The following is a 14,049-nucleotide window of genomic DNA, read 5'->3' on the forward strand; positions in this document are numbered from 1 at the left end:
ACGGGTTCAAGCCCTGGTCCGGGAGGATCCCACATGCCCCAGAGCATATGGACCTGTGTGCCACAACTACTGAGCCTGTGCTCTAGAGCCCGAGAGCCACAACTGCTGAGCCCGTGTGCCACAACTACAGAGCCCACACACCTAGAGCCCGTGCTCCACAACAGGAGAAGCCACCGCAAAGAGAAGCCTGCGCACCGCAGCGAAGAGTGGCCCCCGCTCGCCGCAACTAGAGAAAACCCGCGCGCAGCAACAAAGACCCAGTGCAGCCAAAAATAAATAAATATAATAAATAAATTTTTAAAAATATTACCAGCAAACCACCAGCATCTAGTCGAGAGGCCTGGAACAGATTCCTGGTCACAGGTCTCAGGGAGAACCACCCCTGCTGACACCTTCATCCTGCACTTCCAGCCTCCAGACCTGTGGCTGGTCTCCGTCATCTCTTTAAAGGTGTTACAGCCCCCAGCACAGAGGATGCACTCAATAAATGTTTAGAGGATGACTGGGTCCACAAGCCCTGGCCCTTTCATACATTCTGTCCCCAGGAGTCCTAAGCCAAGTCTTTAAAAGGCAGCCTGAGCTGTGACCTTGCTCACTCACCCCACACCCGGCAAAGAACTCCTTCTGCGGTTGCTCCTGACAATTTCAAAGTCTGGTCTGTTGGATTTCTCTGGCAATCAACTGTCTCTTCAGTTTTCAGCTTCTGATTGTCAGGTAAGCTGTCCCCGACTTAGCCCTTGCCTACCCTTTCCCACCACTCTGGCCATTCTCTGCCTGCATTTTCTAAGCACAACCCTCAGGTCCCCTGCGTTCCAGTAGCCGCCCTGCTGGGCCACTTCTCTGCCTCTCTACCTGACCTAAATCATCACCACCTCATAACCAATCAGCACCCTCAGCCTCTCACCTGTCCAACTCCAGCAGCCAAGTAGAAAATTCAGCAAACCCATGAAGCTTGAGAGCCTGCATCTTATGACGAGGTGGCCTGAAATCTCTTTATTTCTGTCTCCTTTAGTTTTGTTACCATCGATTGGAAGTGTGTGTGTGTGTGTGTGTGTGTGTGAGGGGGTCAGGGGATGAGTTCCACACTTTAAAAAAATGTCTGTATGTAATAAATAGTATAAGAAGCACAGACCTGTGCATGAATATGGCTACAAAGGCTAAACTTTACTTTTTTTCTTGGCTCAGAACACCAAACACCTTTCACCAAACAGGTTCCTACTGACAAAGGGAAGAAGTTTAAGTTGTATTAAGTATCTAAGGGAACCACACTAATTAAAAGGGGGAGAAAAATCCTGAAGTATCTAGTAACATCAGTATCTCTAGTTTTATTTCATAATAAACTATGGTCTCTAACTTAGTTAGATGTTAGAGCTTCTTGAGCTAATTTCTAGGAACATTCAGAGGCAACACTTTTTAAAATAGATAACCTCACAGAGATTCTTAATTGTGTACACGAATTAACTAAGGACATAATTTGCCTTAAAAATTTCCATTTGGAGGCTGAGTCCTTAAGTTTTGCTAAGAACATTGTTACTATTTGTAACAACAGCTAACAGTCACTGAATGCTTTTACAATGACCAGGCCACTGTGCTGAGAAGCTTCAGAGATTCTCTGATTTAATCCTGCCCACAGCCCTGTGAGCAAACGGATGCCCAGAAAGATTAAGTACCTTGTGCAAAATACCCAGCTGGCAAATCAGTAAGTGGGATTTAAAACAGCGGTCCCCAACCTTTTTGGCACCAGAGACCGGTTTCGTGGAAGACGATTTTTCCACAGACCAGGGTCAGGGGGGTGGTTTCGGGACAATTCAAGCTCATTACATTTATTGTGCACTTTATTTCTACTATTATTACACTGTAATATATAATGAAATAATTATACAACTCACCATAATGCAGAATCAGTGGGAGCCCTGAGCTTGTTTTCCTGCAACTAGATGGTCCCATCTGGGGGTGATGGGAGACAGTGACACCCGAAGTGTGTTGTTTATGTCCACTCTGCTCGGTGATCTCATTTTGGGTGCCATCACTGCAGAAAACCCCGCTTCACAAGGATAGGATGCTGGAAAGGGAAGCAGGCTTTTCAGTGCTTTTGTGGCAATCTCAGGATATCCCACCTTGACTTTAATCCAGAACGTATGGAGATTTGAAATTGTCTCAAACATACTTTTAAGGCCACCGTCACTTGCGATCTCAAGCAGTTGATCCTCTTCTAGCACGGACAAAGTCGATTCACCTGGCTTATTCACAAATGGGTCGCGGATCCGTTCCTTCCCAGTTCGGGGGTCTTTTGTGGTTGGGAAGTAACGCTCAAACTCTATTGAAAGCTGTGATAGGTGATCATGTACCAGCTGGGAGAAAGAAGGCCCTGGCTCAGTCTCTTTCAAAATCTCTGCTAATGTTTGAAACATGTCAAAAATCCCAATGTTTACTCGTCGCCCCCATAATTCCAGTTCGGCTTTGAATGCAGCCACTTTATCTGTGGATTTGAACACAGCTGTCGTTCTCCCCTGAAGTGACAGACTGATGTCATTGAGCTGGTTGAATATGTCACACAAGGAAGCAAGTTTTGAGACCCATTCTGTGTCACTGAAATGTGCTGCCAGTGGTGACTGTTCTCCTAAAAGAAATCTCTGGAGTGGCTCTCGTAACTCAGAAACTCTGGCCATTGATCTACCTTTGGAAAGCCATCTCACCTCTGTGTATAAGAGAAGACGTGTGTGCTCTGTGTTCAAATCCTCACAGAGCTGCACGAACAGACGTGAGTTAAGGGCATGTACTTTAACGTGGTTGATAATTTTAATCACATCCTGCAAAACGTTGTTGAGTTCAAGTGACATTTTTCAGCTAGCCAGCATTTCTCTACGATGACACAGTGTGTGGACTCACATTCAGAAGCGACCTCTTTGACCCGAGTAGTGAAATCAGAAAGCCGTCCAGTCATGGCAGCCGCTCTGTCCATACACATACCGACACAAAACGACCAATTCAGTTTTCTTGATATGTAATCATTCAAAGACTTGACTAGTTCTGCAGCTGTGCTGTGGTGTTGTTTGGCAACAAAAGCACACAAAACATATCCTCAGGCACATCCTCCTGAAAAATATATCGCACAAAAACAAGCACTGTTGCCTTGTTGTCAACAGCGGTAGACTCGTCAACCTGGATTGCGTAATTAGTTAATTAATTAATCCTCTCTAACAATTAGTTAATCCTCTCTAACATTAATCCTCTCTAATAATTGTGCCTCAATATCCTCTGCTATTTCGTCAATTCATCTAGTTATGGTGCTAGCCAGAAGAGGAACACGTGCCACCTTTTGAACTGCAGCCTCTCCTAAAAGTTCACGACAAATGTCCTCAGCAGCAGGCAGGATCGACTCTTCAGCAACAGTAAAGGGCTTCTTAGCTTTAGCAATGCGGTTAGCCCCTAAGAATGATGCTCTCAGTGCAGACACATGTGATGAAGTGGTGGTCTTCAGTAACTGCTTCTGTTCTTCGTGTTCATGTTTTTTTCTTTTGAAAAACTCCAAAGCCTTGTCTTTTAATTCAGGGTGCTTGGTCTCCATGTGGCGAAGCAGTTTTGAAGGTTTCATGGCTTCATTAGATAGCCGGTAGCCACATATTATATAAAGCGGGCTTGGAGAATGTGAATCACCTGTTGCGATGCACCCGTAATTTAAGTAGGACTCGGTATTTTCTTTTAAATGCAGCTTGCTTCTTGTTAGCAGTCTTAAGAGTTTTCTGCTGTCTCATCATTGTGTCTTTCCCCCTTTTCAAAGAAGCTCTCCAGCAACGTTTGTTTTTTACTCATTTTGGCTAGGATTAGCTTGTGGGCTTACCAAAACTGTGACTGAGACAAGTGCACAGTACAGGAAAGAGGCACGGATGGAAGTGGTAAATAAAATAATGGGCGGGCCACACACGGACTAAAATAAGTGTCAGATTCTGACTTATAGCCTGCCACCAGCTGCAGCTGTACAATTGAAGTACATCAACTCACTTGCCACTATAAAGCTTGCCACCAGATGCAGCTTGTCACTTGCCCTTGATAGGGGTTTTGTTTGTTTGTTTGTTTAATTATTAGCACCTTTAATTATTTATTTATTTATTTATTTATTTATTTATTTGGCTGTGTTGGGTCTTCATTTCTGTGCGCGGGCTTTCTCTAGTTGCGGCGAGCGGGGGCCACTCTTCATCGCGGTGCACGGGCCTCTCACTATCGTGGCCTCTCTTGTTGCGGAGCACAGGCTCCAGACGCGCAGGCTCAGTAATTGTGGCTCACGGGCCCAGTCGCTCCGCGGCATGTGGGATCTTCAGACCAGACCAGGGCTCGAACCCGTGTGCCCTGCATTGGCAGGCAGACTCTCAACCACTGCGTCACCAGGGAAGCCCACTGATAGGGCTTTGACATGAGTCTGCAAGCAGTTGATTTATGATGGTCTCTGTGTGGTCAAACTTCTCTGCTAATGATAATCTGTATTTGCAGCCGCTCCCCAGCGCTAGCGTCACCGCCTCAGCTCCACCTCAGATCATCAGGCATTAGATTCCCATAAGGAGTGCACAACCTAGATCCCCCACATGCACAGTTCACAGTAGGGTCCACAGTCCTATGAGAATCTAATGCCACCGTTGATCTGACAGGAGGCAGAGCTCAGGCGGTAATGTGAGCGATGCAGAGCAGCTGTAAATACAGATGAAGCTTCACTCACTGGCCCGCCACTCCCCTCCTGCTGTGCAGCCTGGTTCCTAACAGGCCATGGACCGGTACTGGCCCGTGGCCTGGGAGTTGGGGACCCCCGATTTAAACCACTTGAAGTCTGAATCCAGAACTCCATCCCCTCTTGGGTTTCTAGTAGCTTTACTAATGATATTCCCTGTGTTCCTCAGCTGGGGGCATAAAGATTTCCCTGGGTTGTCTTATCCTGTGGTTGCCAGGACCTACTAAGGGCAGAAGTGTCTCCAAGACCAAACTATTTATGTCTAAGAAAGCCCTGGGCCGAGGGTCAATACTCACTCATGCAGGAAGAACTCAATAATGTTTACCGAACGAATGAATCCAGGGTGGAAATTGGTGAAAAGAAATGATTCTTTAATACCCATTTAAGAATTAAAAAAGAGAGACTGTCTCCAAATCTTCTCTCATTCAGGGCTCACAGGGAACCCTGTGCCTTCCATTTGGGTGATTCAGGAAGGAGAAATCACGGCTAAAGCTGGTGGGAGTGGGAGGACGGGCTTATTCTGTGAGAAAAGGGGACAAGGTGCTGGCCCCAAAGACGGGCATCTTTTTGGATCGACACTTGCAACCTAGATCTACACTGAGTGGTAAAAAAAAAACCCAAGCGGAGGGGAGACACTAAAATTTGAGGAGACCCTCAGAGTGATTCTCCCAAAATTTCTATCAACACTCCACCCTCACTCTAAAACGCTCAGATCTTGGAAACAGTGGCGCTGGAAATCACCCGCGTCGCTTTGGTGACTCCCCAGGAGACTGTCTACAGTTACCCTTCTGAGAGGAGAGTTTTGCGCCCTGTTGCTCAGGCAGCCAGGCCGTGCGGCTGGCCCTCGAGGACCTGGGCACAGAGGACGCAGGCCCCTCCACCAGCCCCTCGGGGAGATCCCCGCCGGCGCCCCGGCCAACCCGGCGCTTAACTGCGGCGACTCCAGCTGCAGGGTCAGGAGTCAGACTGAGTTTTAAATTGACTCAGGCCCTGGTTCAGGCAGGCGGCCAGCCTCCCCGCGCCTCCTGCGCCAAGACAGATGGCCAGGTTGGAGGCGCGTGGCCAGGTCTCCAGGCCGAGCCGAGGCCTGGGGCGGAGACCAGTCTGCGGGCGTGGAGGGCGGGACGGGCCGCGAGGCGCTGCCGGGGGCGGGGACGCACTGCATGCCCGGCCTGGGTGGGGATCGGCCAGGAGGGGCGAGGCCAGAGGGTGTGCTGAAGGGCCTGGAGGCGTGGTCACAGGGCTGGAAACCCGCGGGAGGGGCGGCCGGTGGCCATAGGCCGCGTCGCGCAGGGCGGGAGGGGCCCGCATCCTAACCTGCCCGTGGACTTTGCCAGTCCTGCTACGCGCCAGGCCGGATCCCAACCAGGCTCTCGCGCAGCCACCGGCCGGGCCTTCGGCGGCCTCTCCTGGCTCCGCGCGCCGGACCACACGCGGGGGACAGCAGAGGCGGCCTTGCAGGGGTTAGGGGTTAGGACTGACGCGGATCCTTGGTTTTCCCAGTCTTCAACCACCTAAGGCGGGGCTTGCCGCTTGGAATCCGAGAATGAATTACACACGGTTCATCACGGCTGCGAGCGCGGCCAGGAAGCCTTCTGCCATTCGAGTCATGAGTGAGTCCGGGCCCTGCTCTCCCACCGGAGGGGGCGGTCCCCGCAGAGCTGCTCGGGGCGGCCTGAGCCCGGCTCTGCGCAGACCTGGCACAGAAGCCGCGCTGGAACGGGCACGAGGGCGGGCCATCAGCAGTAGAGACAGGGCAGGCCGCTGTGGACACGCTGTGGCCGCTTCCGGGCACAGGAGTCGGGGTTCGGCTCAGCGTGCGGGCGAGTGCGGAGTGGGGAGGGCGGGTTTGCGGGACAGAGCGGGGTGCGCGCGGAGCCGGGCAGGGACGGGCCGAGTGGAAGACCGTTTTCTGTTACTGTGGCCCTTGGCTTGTCTGCCTGATCACTCTGCCTTCTTAGATGCACGTGTCTCTTCCTTAGTTCCTCCACCGGTGAGGTCGGTCCACAAAAAAAGGCATCTTCTATGTTTCTTTCGGACTAGCATTCTATCACTAGAAATCGTTACACTTTAAAGTTTTACTGACTTTAATGCAACATGCTGAACCATCTCTGTTTAGGAAAGTCTTCACTGAAAGTGTTTCTTCTTCTCCTTATTTGTTGTAGCTGAGATATTGGGCAAGTCATCGAAATCTGTCCTCTCCCTGGCGACTGGAGCACCAAACCCCAACACGTTCCCTTTCAAGACTGCGGTTATCACCACAGACAACAAAGAGACCATCCAGTTTGATGAAGAGATGATGAAGAGAGCACTGCAGTATTCTCAGAGTGCTGGGTACTGATCAGTAGATAATGTAACCTTGCTGGTTCATTTTCATGAGCAATATTCTACAGCCGGCTGATAAAGTGACCTGTGTGTTTTTTAACTGGGTATTCAGCAGTGAGGAAGGTTTGGGGAAGAGTTTTAGAAGAAAAAATAATTGCAGCAATGATACTGAATGCCTAAGACGCCAGGGACTGCTTCTCAACCTTATATGACTAGGAGAGGGAGAAGTTTTTGGAAGGTGGTTCCATTTGAGCTGAGATGGGAAAAGAAAAGAGAGAATATAGCTAGGTAAAGAAGAAGGGTAGGAGAAAGGAGGAAAAGGATGACCCAGGAAGCAGCCAGTTTAGGTCGTGGGGAAATTTTTTAATGATTATGTTCCCTTTCTAAACAGGCAGCTATGTAAGCGTGTTGCCCTCAGTTCAGATGTGTTTAATCTCATAAAGGCAACTGGAACACATATTCTAAAGCTTTCCTTAGCTGGTCTTCTTCCAGTGATAAAGGGTAACTTAGAGAGTGTCTATGAATTATACTTTATTAAAGCCTGTTTGCTCTGTGATTGAAGAATAATGCATGTTGGGTGCATAAAAATTGTATTGTATATAATGTATACAGAAGCTTTTCTTTCCATGATGCAAAGAACTTACTGAACCTGCACTTTAGGTATCCTACAGAAATCTCCCTAAGGGAAACAAAAAATTAATTACGCAGTGAGTGCTCTAATGTAAAAGAGAAAGTACAGGCTTTGGAATGAGAAAGCTGTAGATTCAAATCTCAGCTCTTTTAATCACCAGCTGATTAACTTTATGTGGATTTCTTAATCTCTAAGTCTGTTGCCTTGTCTTTTAAGTAAAGATATTAATATTGGCAAAAAGCATTTGAGGACCTTTAAAGTGCCTGCTATAAAGCCACCATTTAGTCCCTATCTACTATTATTATGACTTTCACTACTGTCAATTTTTAAATGCATTTTATGCTTTAGACTCCCAGAGCTGTTATCCTGGCTGAAACAGTTACAAGTAAAATTGCATAATCCTCCCACCATCCATTATCCACCCAGCCAAGGACAAATGGACATGTGTGTCACATGTGGCAGCCAAGAAGGTCTCTGTAAGGTAAGACTGGAGGGAAAGGCACCCGCGGGAAGAACCAAATACTACGTTCACCCAGACGGCCATCTCTCCCTTAGCCACAGAGCATCGTGTTCTGTGGGTTACGAAGGCTTCCTTGTCTTCACCTAGAATCATAAACAGAACTTAAAGACATTCACCAACCTGATTTCTCTTAAACAGAGATCCCACCATCAATGACCCAGAGCTCTGAGTCATTAGGACAAGATTCCTGTTCAGGAAGAACTCAACCCCTACCTGCAGCTTAGTGAGCACTGCTTAGTTTCATCTAGCTCAGAGATTCAGGCTACATTTCAGTTATGTTTGTGGTTATGACATTTCAATGCATGACTTTTAAATTCTTCGAGGGTGTATCCTGATACCCCTGAGATGAAACGTCATTCCTTTGTGTGTCTACTGGTGTCATCGTCTGTGCCGGCTGCCTCTTGTACCCTGACTCCCTCTTGGATGTGCTTCTCCAGGTCTATGTATATGTCTGTGTCTGTGGCTGACTTCTCCTCTGGGTTACTTTCTCTCTCTCTTTCCCTCTCTCTCTCTCTCTCTCTGTCTCTCTGCCTCTCTCCTGGGTTCCAGGGACTCCACAAAGGTAACCACCACTGGTGGGGGGGGGGGTCCCCCGATAAAGAGACTGCATATATGGTTCTCTGTTTCATCTATTTTTTTTCTTTTCTTTTTCATGAATAATTAGTCCTGGATAAGGAGGCTCTATATTCAGTCCTCACATCTAGATGAAAGTATGACTCTTGTTTATCTCAAAGCAGAGTAGATTTCTTGCTCTTCTTTTTTATGTAAATGTGAAAGCTGGTTAGTTTTAATGAATTTTAATTAAATTATTATTACATAATAATGTATTAAAGTAATAAGACTATAATTTTCCTCCCTCTTTTTGGACTTAATTAGGAAAAACAAAAGGATTAGCTGCTGTTTCAGTTTTATTGTTGAAGAGAAATATTTGTGATGCCCCAGACAAGTAGGGGAAAAAAAGGACTTCGGTGAATTTCTTTTCTTAGGAAAGAACACTATGTGCCTTTCTTTTTTCCAGAAAGATGCACAAGAAAGTTTCTTCTTTGCCTGTTGCAGCATCGGTCATATCAAAGAGGAAGATAGCATAGATGGCCAAATGCATCAGTAACTCACTGGCTTAGAGCCATGCTTGTTACAGAGGCCTCCTGGGAATCTGGTTTAATATTTCTCCCACTTTGTTCTCCAGGATGGATATTAATGTATGGGAGCCCCGTGAGGCTGGGCCCCCACACCTCCTTCCCCTTCACACACACTCCTTCCCTGGGCATCACACCCAGGCGATCACGTCCATGCCATTAACTCCAGGCTCCCTGCACATCCACGCAGCCAGCCACCCACCTGATCCAGCCTGGGATGGACCAAAGCACACTCACCTGCTCCTCCCTCAGAACAGACAGCGTTGGGGGTATTTTTCAGTCAGTGGCACCCCTCCCACCACCTCCCCACCTGCACAGCCAGAAATCCAGGGGTCCCTCCTGACACCTCTCCTTCCTCGCGCCCCCTCAGTCCACAGTTACGTCTGCTGGTTCTGATTTCCTAAATGCCGCTCAGTTCTCTCCAGCCCCGCCATCATCACCCCATCCAGACCACCCTTACCTTTCCCAAAGACTGCAGCAAAAAACCTCCCAAATGAGCCTAAAAACTTCCCAGACTCCACCAGTACTCTCATTCCTTTTTTTTTTTTTTTTTTTAATTTATTTATGGCTGTGTTGGGTCTTCGTTTCTGTGCGAGGGCTTTCTCTACTTGCGGCGAGCGGGGGCCACTCTTCAGCGCAGTGCGCGGGCCTCTCACTGTCGCGGCCTCTCCTGTTGCGGAGCACAGGCTCAGTAGTTGTGGCTCACGGGCCCAGTTGCTCCATGGCATGTGGGATCTTCCCAGACCAGGGCTCGAACCCATGTCCCCTGCATTGGCAGGCAGATTCTCAACAACTGTGCCACCAGGGAAGCCCTCTCATTCCTTTTTGATACTTTGAGTTTGCAGCCAGAATGACTTTCTCAAATGCCTGTCTGGTCACCTGACTCCCCGGTCCTGCCCTCTACTTAAAATTCTCACTGGGCTCACTTGGCCCAAAGGCCTCCCTGGGACACTCTCTGCCCACTTCCCTCTGACCTCCTTCCACTTCACACTCCACCTCAAGCCACAGGATTCTTTCAGTTTCTCAAACTGTGTACATATTGTCACCCCTCCTCCTACTCATCACTTCCTCAGGGAAGCCTTCCCTGATTGCTCTAAGTTCCCTGAGTGCCCAAGTCCTCCTACAATGAGCACTTAGAGCATGGGCATCTATACGTAATAGTGCCTATCACCGATTTTACATATGCATTTATCTGAGTCGTTATTTGATTAGAATCTAGCTTTCAGTGGGCTAGCACCTCCATGAGGGTAAAAACCATCCCGCTATACTCATCAGTTTATTTCCATAGGTCCTGGATTAGAGCAAAGATTTTTAAATTATTCCAAGAAGGAATACATGAATTTTAGGAGCCAAACCAGTTATATATATATATATATTTTCAACCTAGAATGGAGGTTTGCAAACTGTGGCTTGAGAGCCAAGCCAGCCCTTGTCTGATTCTGTAAGTAGAGCTTTACTGGAACTCAGTCACACCATCGGCTGACGTATTGTCTATGGCTGTTTTCTCACCTTGAGGCAGAGATGAGTAGTTGCAATGGAGACACTGGGGCTCACAAAATACATCCCATCTGGCATTTACAGAAAACTTGCCAACTCCTTCTCTAGAATCCTAGTGAGCCCAAACCAACAAAAAAAAAGCGGGGGGGGGGGTGGTTTCTAAGACTGGAAACCAAACTAACCAAGCTAACCTATGCTTCTTTTGTTAGGTATTTGAAATGATCATTAATCCTGGAGATAATATCCTCGTAAATGAACCTATTTACTCAGGAACAATTCATGCTGTGAGTACACATTTCTACAAAAGGCAACTCTCTTTCTTATAACAAATAAGAAGAAACCACTGCATCTTGAGAATTATCTGTCCACTGAAACATAAAATAGCATCTTTCTTCTTAAATGGGAGAATCATTAATATGTGCAAAATATGTGAAATGTACCCTCTGCTTTACACATTTCTTCTTACAAAGTCTAAATGTAGGGGTGCTAAAATTGGGTTGTGCAAAATCATGTCCAGATTTCTTAATATTTCACCTGAAATGTGACTTAATTTACAAAGACCTTTTTTTCACTACCATCTATATTACCACACGCCTAAGGATGATCATATGTCAATGGAGAATAACTGTACAGTAACATGGTATGATTAGGACTTTCCTCTCCAGTCTTAATTAATGGGACTCTGATATCCAGAACGAGGAATCGGATCACCTGCTCTGCTGTGCCCTGGTCAGAACACACCACTGTCAGGGGCACAATACTTTTGGGTCGATGTGAATACAGACTGGAGCACAGTCGGAGAAGAGCGACCAGAGTGAACAAACAAATGGAAATAATACCATAGGTTGAATTGTTTTAGGAACTATGCTCTTTTCTGCAGAAAGAGAAGACTCCACGGGGGCATGAGAATTGTCCTCAAGTACATTAAAGCTAGCCATGTGACAGAGGACTTAGATTTGTCTGTGCATGTTCTCAGGTTCATACAACTGGAACCAAACGATGGAAACTACAGGAAAACAGTTTCAACTCAATGTAACAACTGTCTAACCATCAGCCTCACCGGCTCTCTGAGGAGTAAAGCACTGCCCATCACTGCAGGGGCTCAAAGAAAGAAGCCAGACACAAAAGGACAAATATTGTATGATTCCACTTGTACTAAATATCAAAAATAGGCAAATTCATAGAGACAGAAAGTTGATGAGAGGTTACCAGGGCCTGGGGGAGGGGGAAATGGGGAGTTGTTGCTTAATGACTACAGGGTTTCTGTTTGGAGTGATGAAAAGATTTTGGAAATTGATAGTGAGAGATGCACAGATTATGAATGTAGTTAATGCCACTGAATCCCACACGTTAAAATGGCAGATTTTTTGTTATATATATTTTACCACAATTTTAAAAACTAAAGTAAAATAATGGCCTTAATCATTGGATACTAATTATTCATTATTTTCCTAAACTCCAAAGATGTAAGATTACACAATGCCTGTAAATGTAAAACTTGTGTCTATGTAAATAGCACGATGCACACACGTTTTCACACGCCCAAACAGAAACCAATGCCACGCTGTGAGGGAATATAATGACGGTCCATGTGTGTTTATCTCATGGCCCAATATCAACTCGTTTTATTCATGTAGATGTGTTTTTAAAGTCTAAGACCTTTTAAATTTGCCATAAGTAGGGTTTGGATTATTCTCACTTAGTGCATAAGTCTACATTTGACTACTAATATATGTGTTCGCATTTTTTTTCTGAGAACTTCACCCAATTATTGGGGTTTTTTTCTTAATTTTTACTGAAATATAGTTTATTTACAATGTCATGTTAGTTTCAGGTATACAGCAAAGTGATTCAGATATATATATATCTGTTCTTTTTCACATTCTTTTGCATGATAGGTTATTACAAGATATTGAGTATATACTTCCCTGTGCTATACAGTAGGAACTTGCTGTTTATTTTATATATTGTAGTATGTATATGTTAATCCCAAACTCCTAATTTATCCCTCCCCACCTTTCCCCTTTAGTAACCATGAGTTTGTTTTCTATGTCTGTGAGTCTGTTTGTTTTGTAAATAAGTTCATTTGTATCCTTGTCTTAGACTCCACATATAAGTGCTATCATATGATGTTTGTCTTTCTCTGACTTACTTCACTTAGTATGATAATCTCTAGGTCCATCCATGTTGCTGCAAATGGCATTATTTCATTCTTTTTTATGTCTGAGTAATATTCCATTGTATATATGTACCATATTTTCTTTATCCATTCATCTGTTGATGGACATTTTAAGTTGCTTCCATGTCTTGACTATTGTCAATAGTGCTGCTATGAACATTAGGATGCATGTATCTTTTTGAATTATACTTTTCTCCATATATATGCCCAGGAGTGGGATTGCTGGGTCATATGGTAACTCTACTTTTAGTCTTTTAAGGAACCTCCATACTGTTCTCCATAGTGGCTATACCAATGTACACTCCCACCAACAATGTCAGAGGCCCTTTTCTCCACACCCTCTCCAGCATTTATTATTTGTAGACTTTCTGATGATGGGCATTCTGACTCATTTGAGGTGGTACCTCATTGCAGTTTTCATTTGCATTTCTCTAATAATTATGGATGTTGAACATCTTGTCATGTGCCTGTTGGCCATCTGTATGTCTTCTTTGGAGAAATGTCTACTTCAGTCTTCTGTCCATTTTTTGATTGGATTGTTTATTTTTTGCTTTTTTGTTTTTTGATATTGAGCTGTATGAGCTGTTTGTATACTTTGGAAATTAATCCCTCGTCAGTTGCATTGTTTGCAAATATTTTCTCCCAGTCTGTAGGTTGTCTTTTCATTTTGTTGATGGTTTCCTTTGCTTGTTATTAATAAGTCCCAATTTTTTCTTTATGAACATAAAAATACAAGACTTTTATAAAACTATGTCTATAAGCAAGGCCACTACTTTCAACTTCAGCCTCTGCAATTGGTACAGTATTGAAATACTTCCACATGCCTTGATGAGCCACTGCCATTATGCTCCCTGGCTCCCCTGGCCCCTCTCCTAAGACCACCCTGAACCCCCCATGGTACAGAGCTAATGCTGGCCTGGCATGGGGCCTACAGGATGTATCTGAAGTGCCCATGCTACACCACTTGTCCAATATTTTTAATATCACCTCTGCTTATAACTATTTTACGTATTAGCATCACAGATGCTTTATATGATTAAT

General features: G+C 45.6%; 1 protein-coding gene across 2 annotated transcripts in view; it reads left to right on the plus strand.

Moving 5' to 3' along the window:
- Positions 1–583: 583 nt before the first annotated feature.
- AADAT (aminoadipate aminotransferase) overlaps positions 584–14,049 on the plus strand; it is a 31,522-nt gene continuing 18,056 nt past the window's right edge. The window contains exons 1-5 of one of the 2 annotated variants that reach the window (XM_082468987.1): positions 584–714; positions 6,224–6,333; positions 6,886–7,054; positions 8,025–8,157; positions 11,039–11,113. In XM_082468987.1, coding sequence (XP_082325113.1) covers positions 6,267–6,333; positions 6,886–7,054; positions 8,025–8,157; positions 11,039–11,113 — 444 coding nt within the window. In that variant the 5' untranslated portion in view covers positions 584–714; positions 6,224–6,266. Of the gene's footprint in view, positions 715–5,944; positions 6,334–6,885; positions 7,055–8,024; positions 8,158–11,038; positions 11,114–14,049 lie in introns of those variants that run through there. The other variant, XM_082468988.1, reaches the window with a different exon arrangement.

The sequence above is a fragment of the Balaenoptera physalus genome (assembly GCF_965194825.1).
Source record: "Balaenoptera physalus genome assembly, chromosome: 7".
NCBI classification, from domain to species: Eukaryota; Metazoa; Chordata; class Mammalia; order Artiodactyla; family Balaenopteridae; genus Balaenoptera; species Balaenoptera physalus.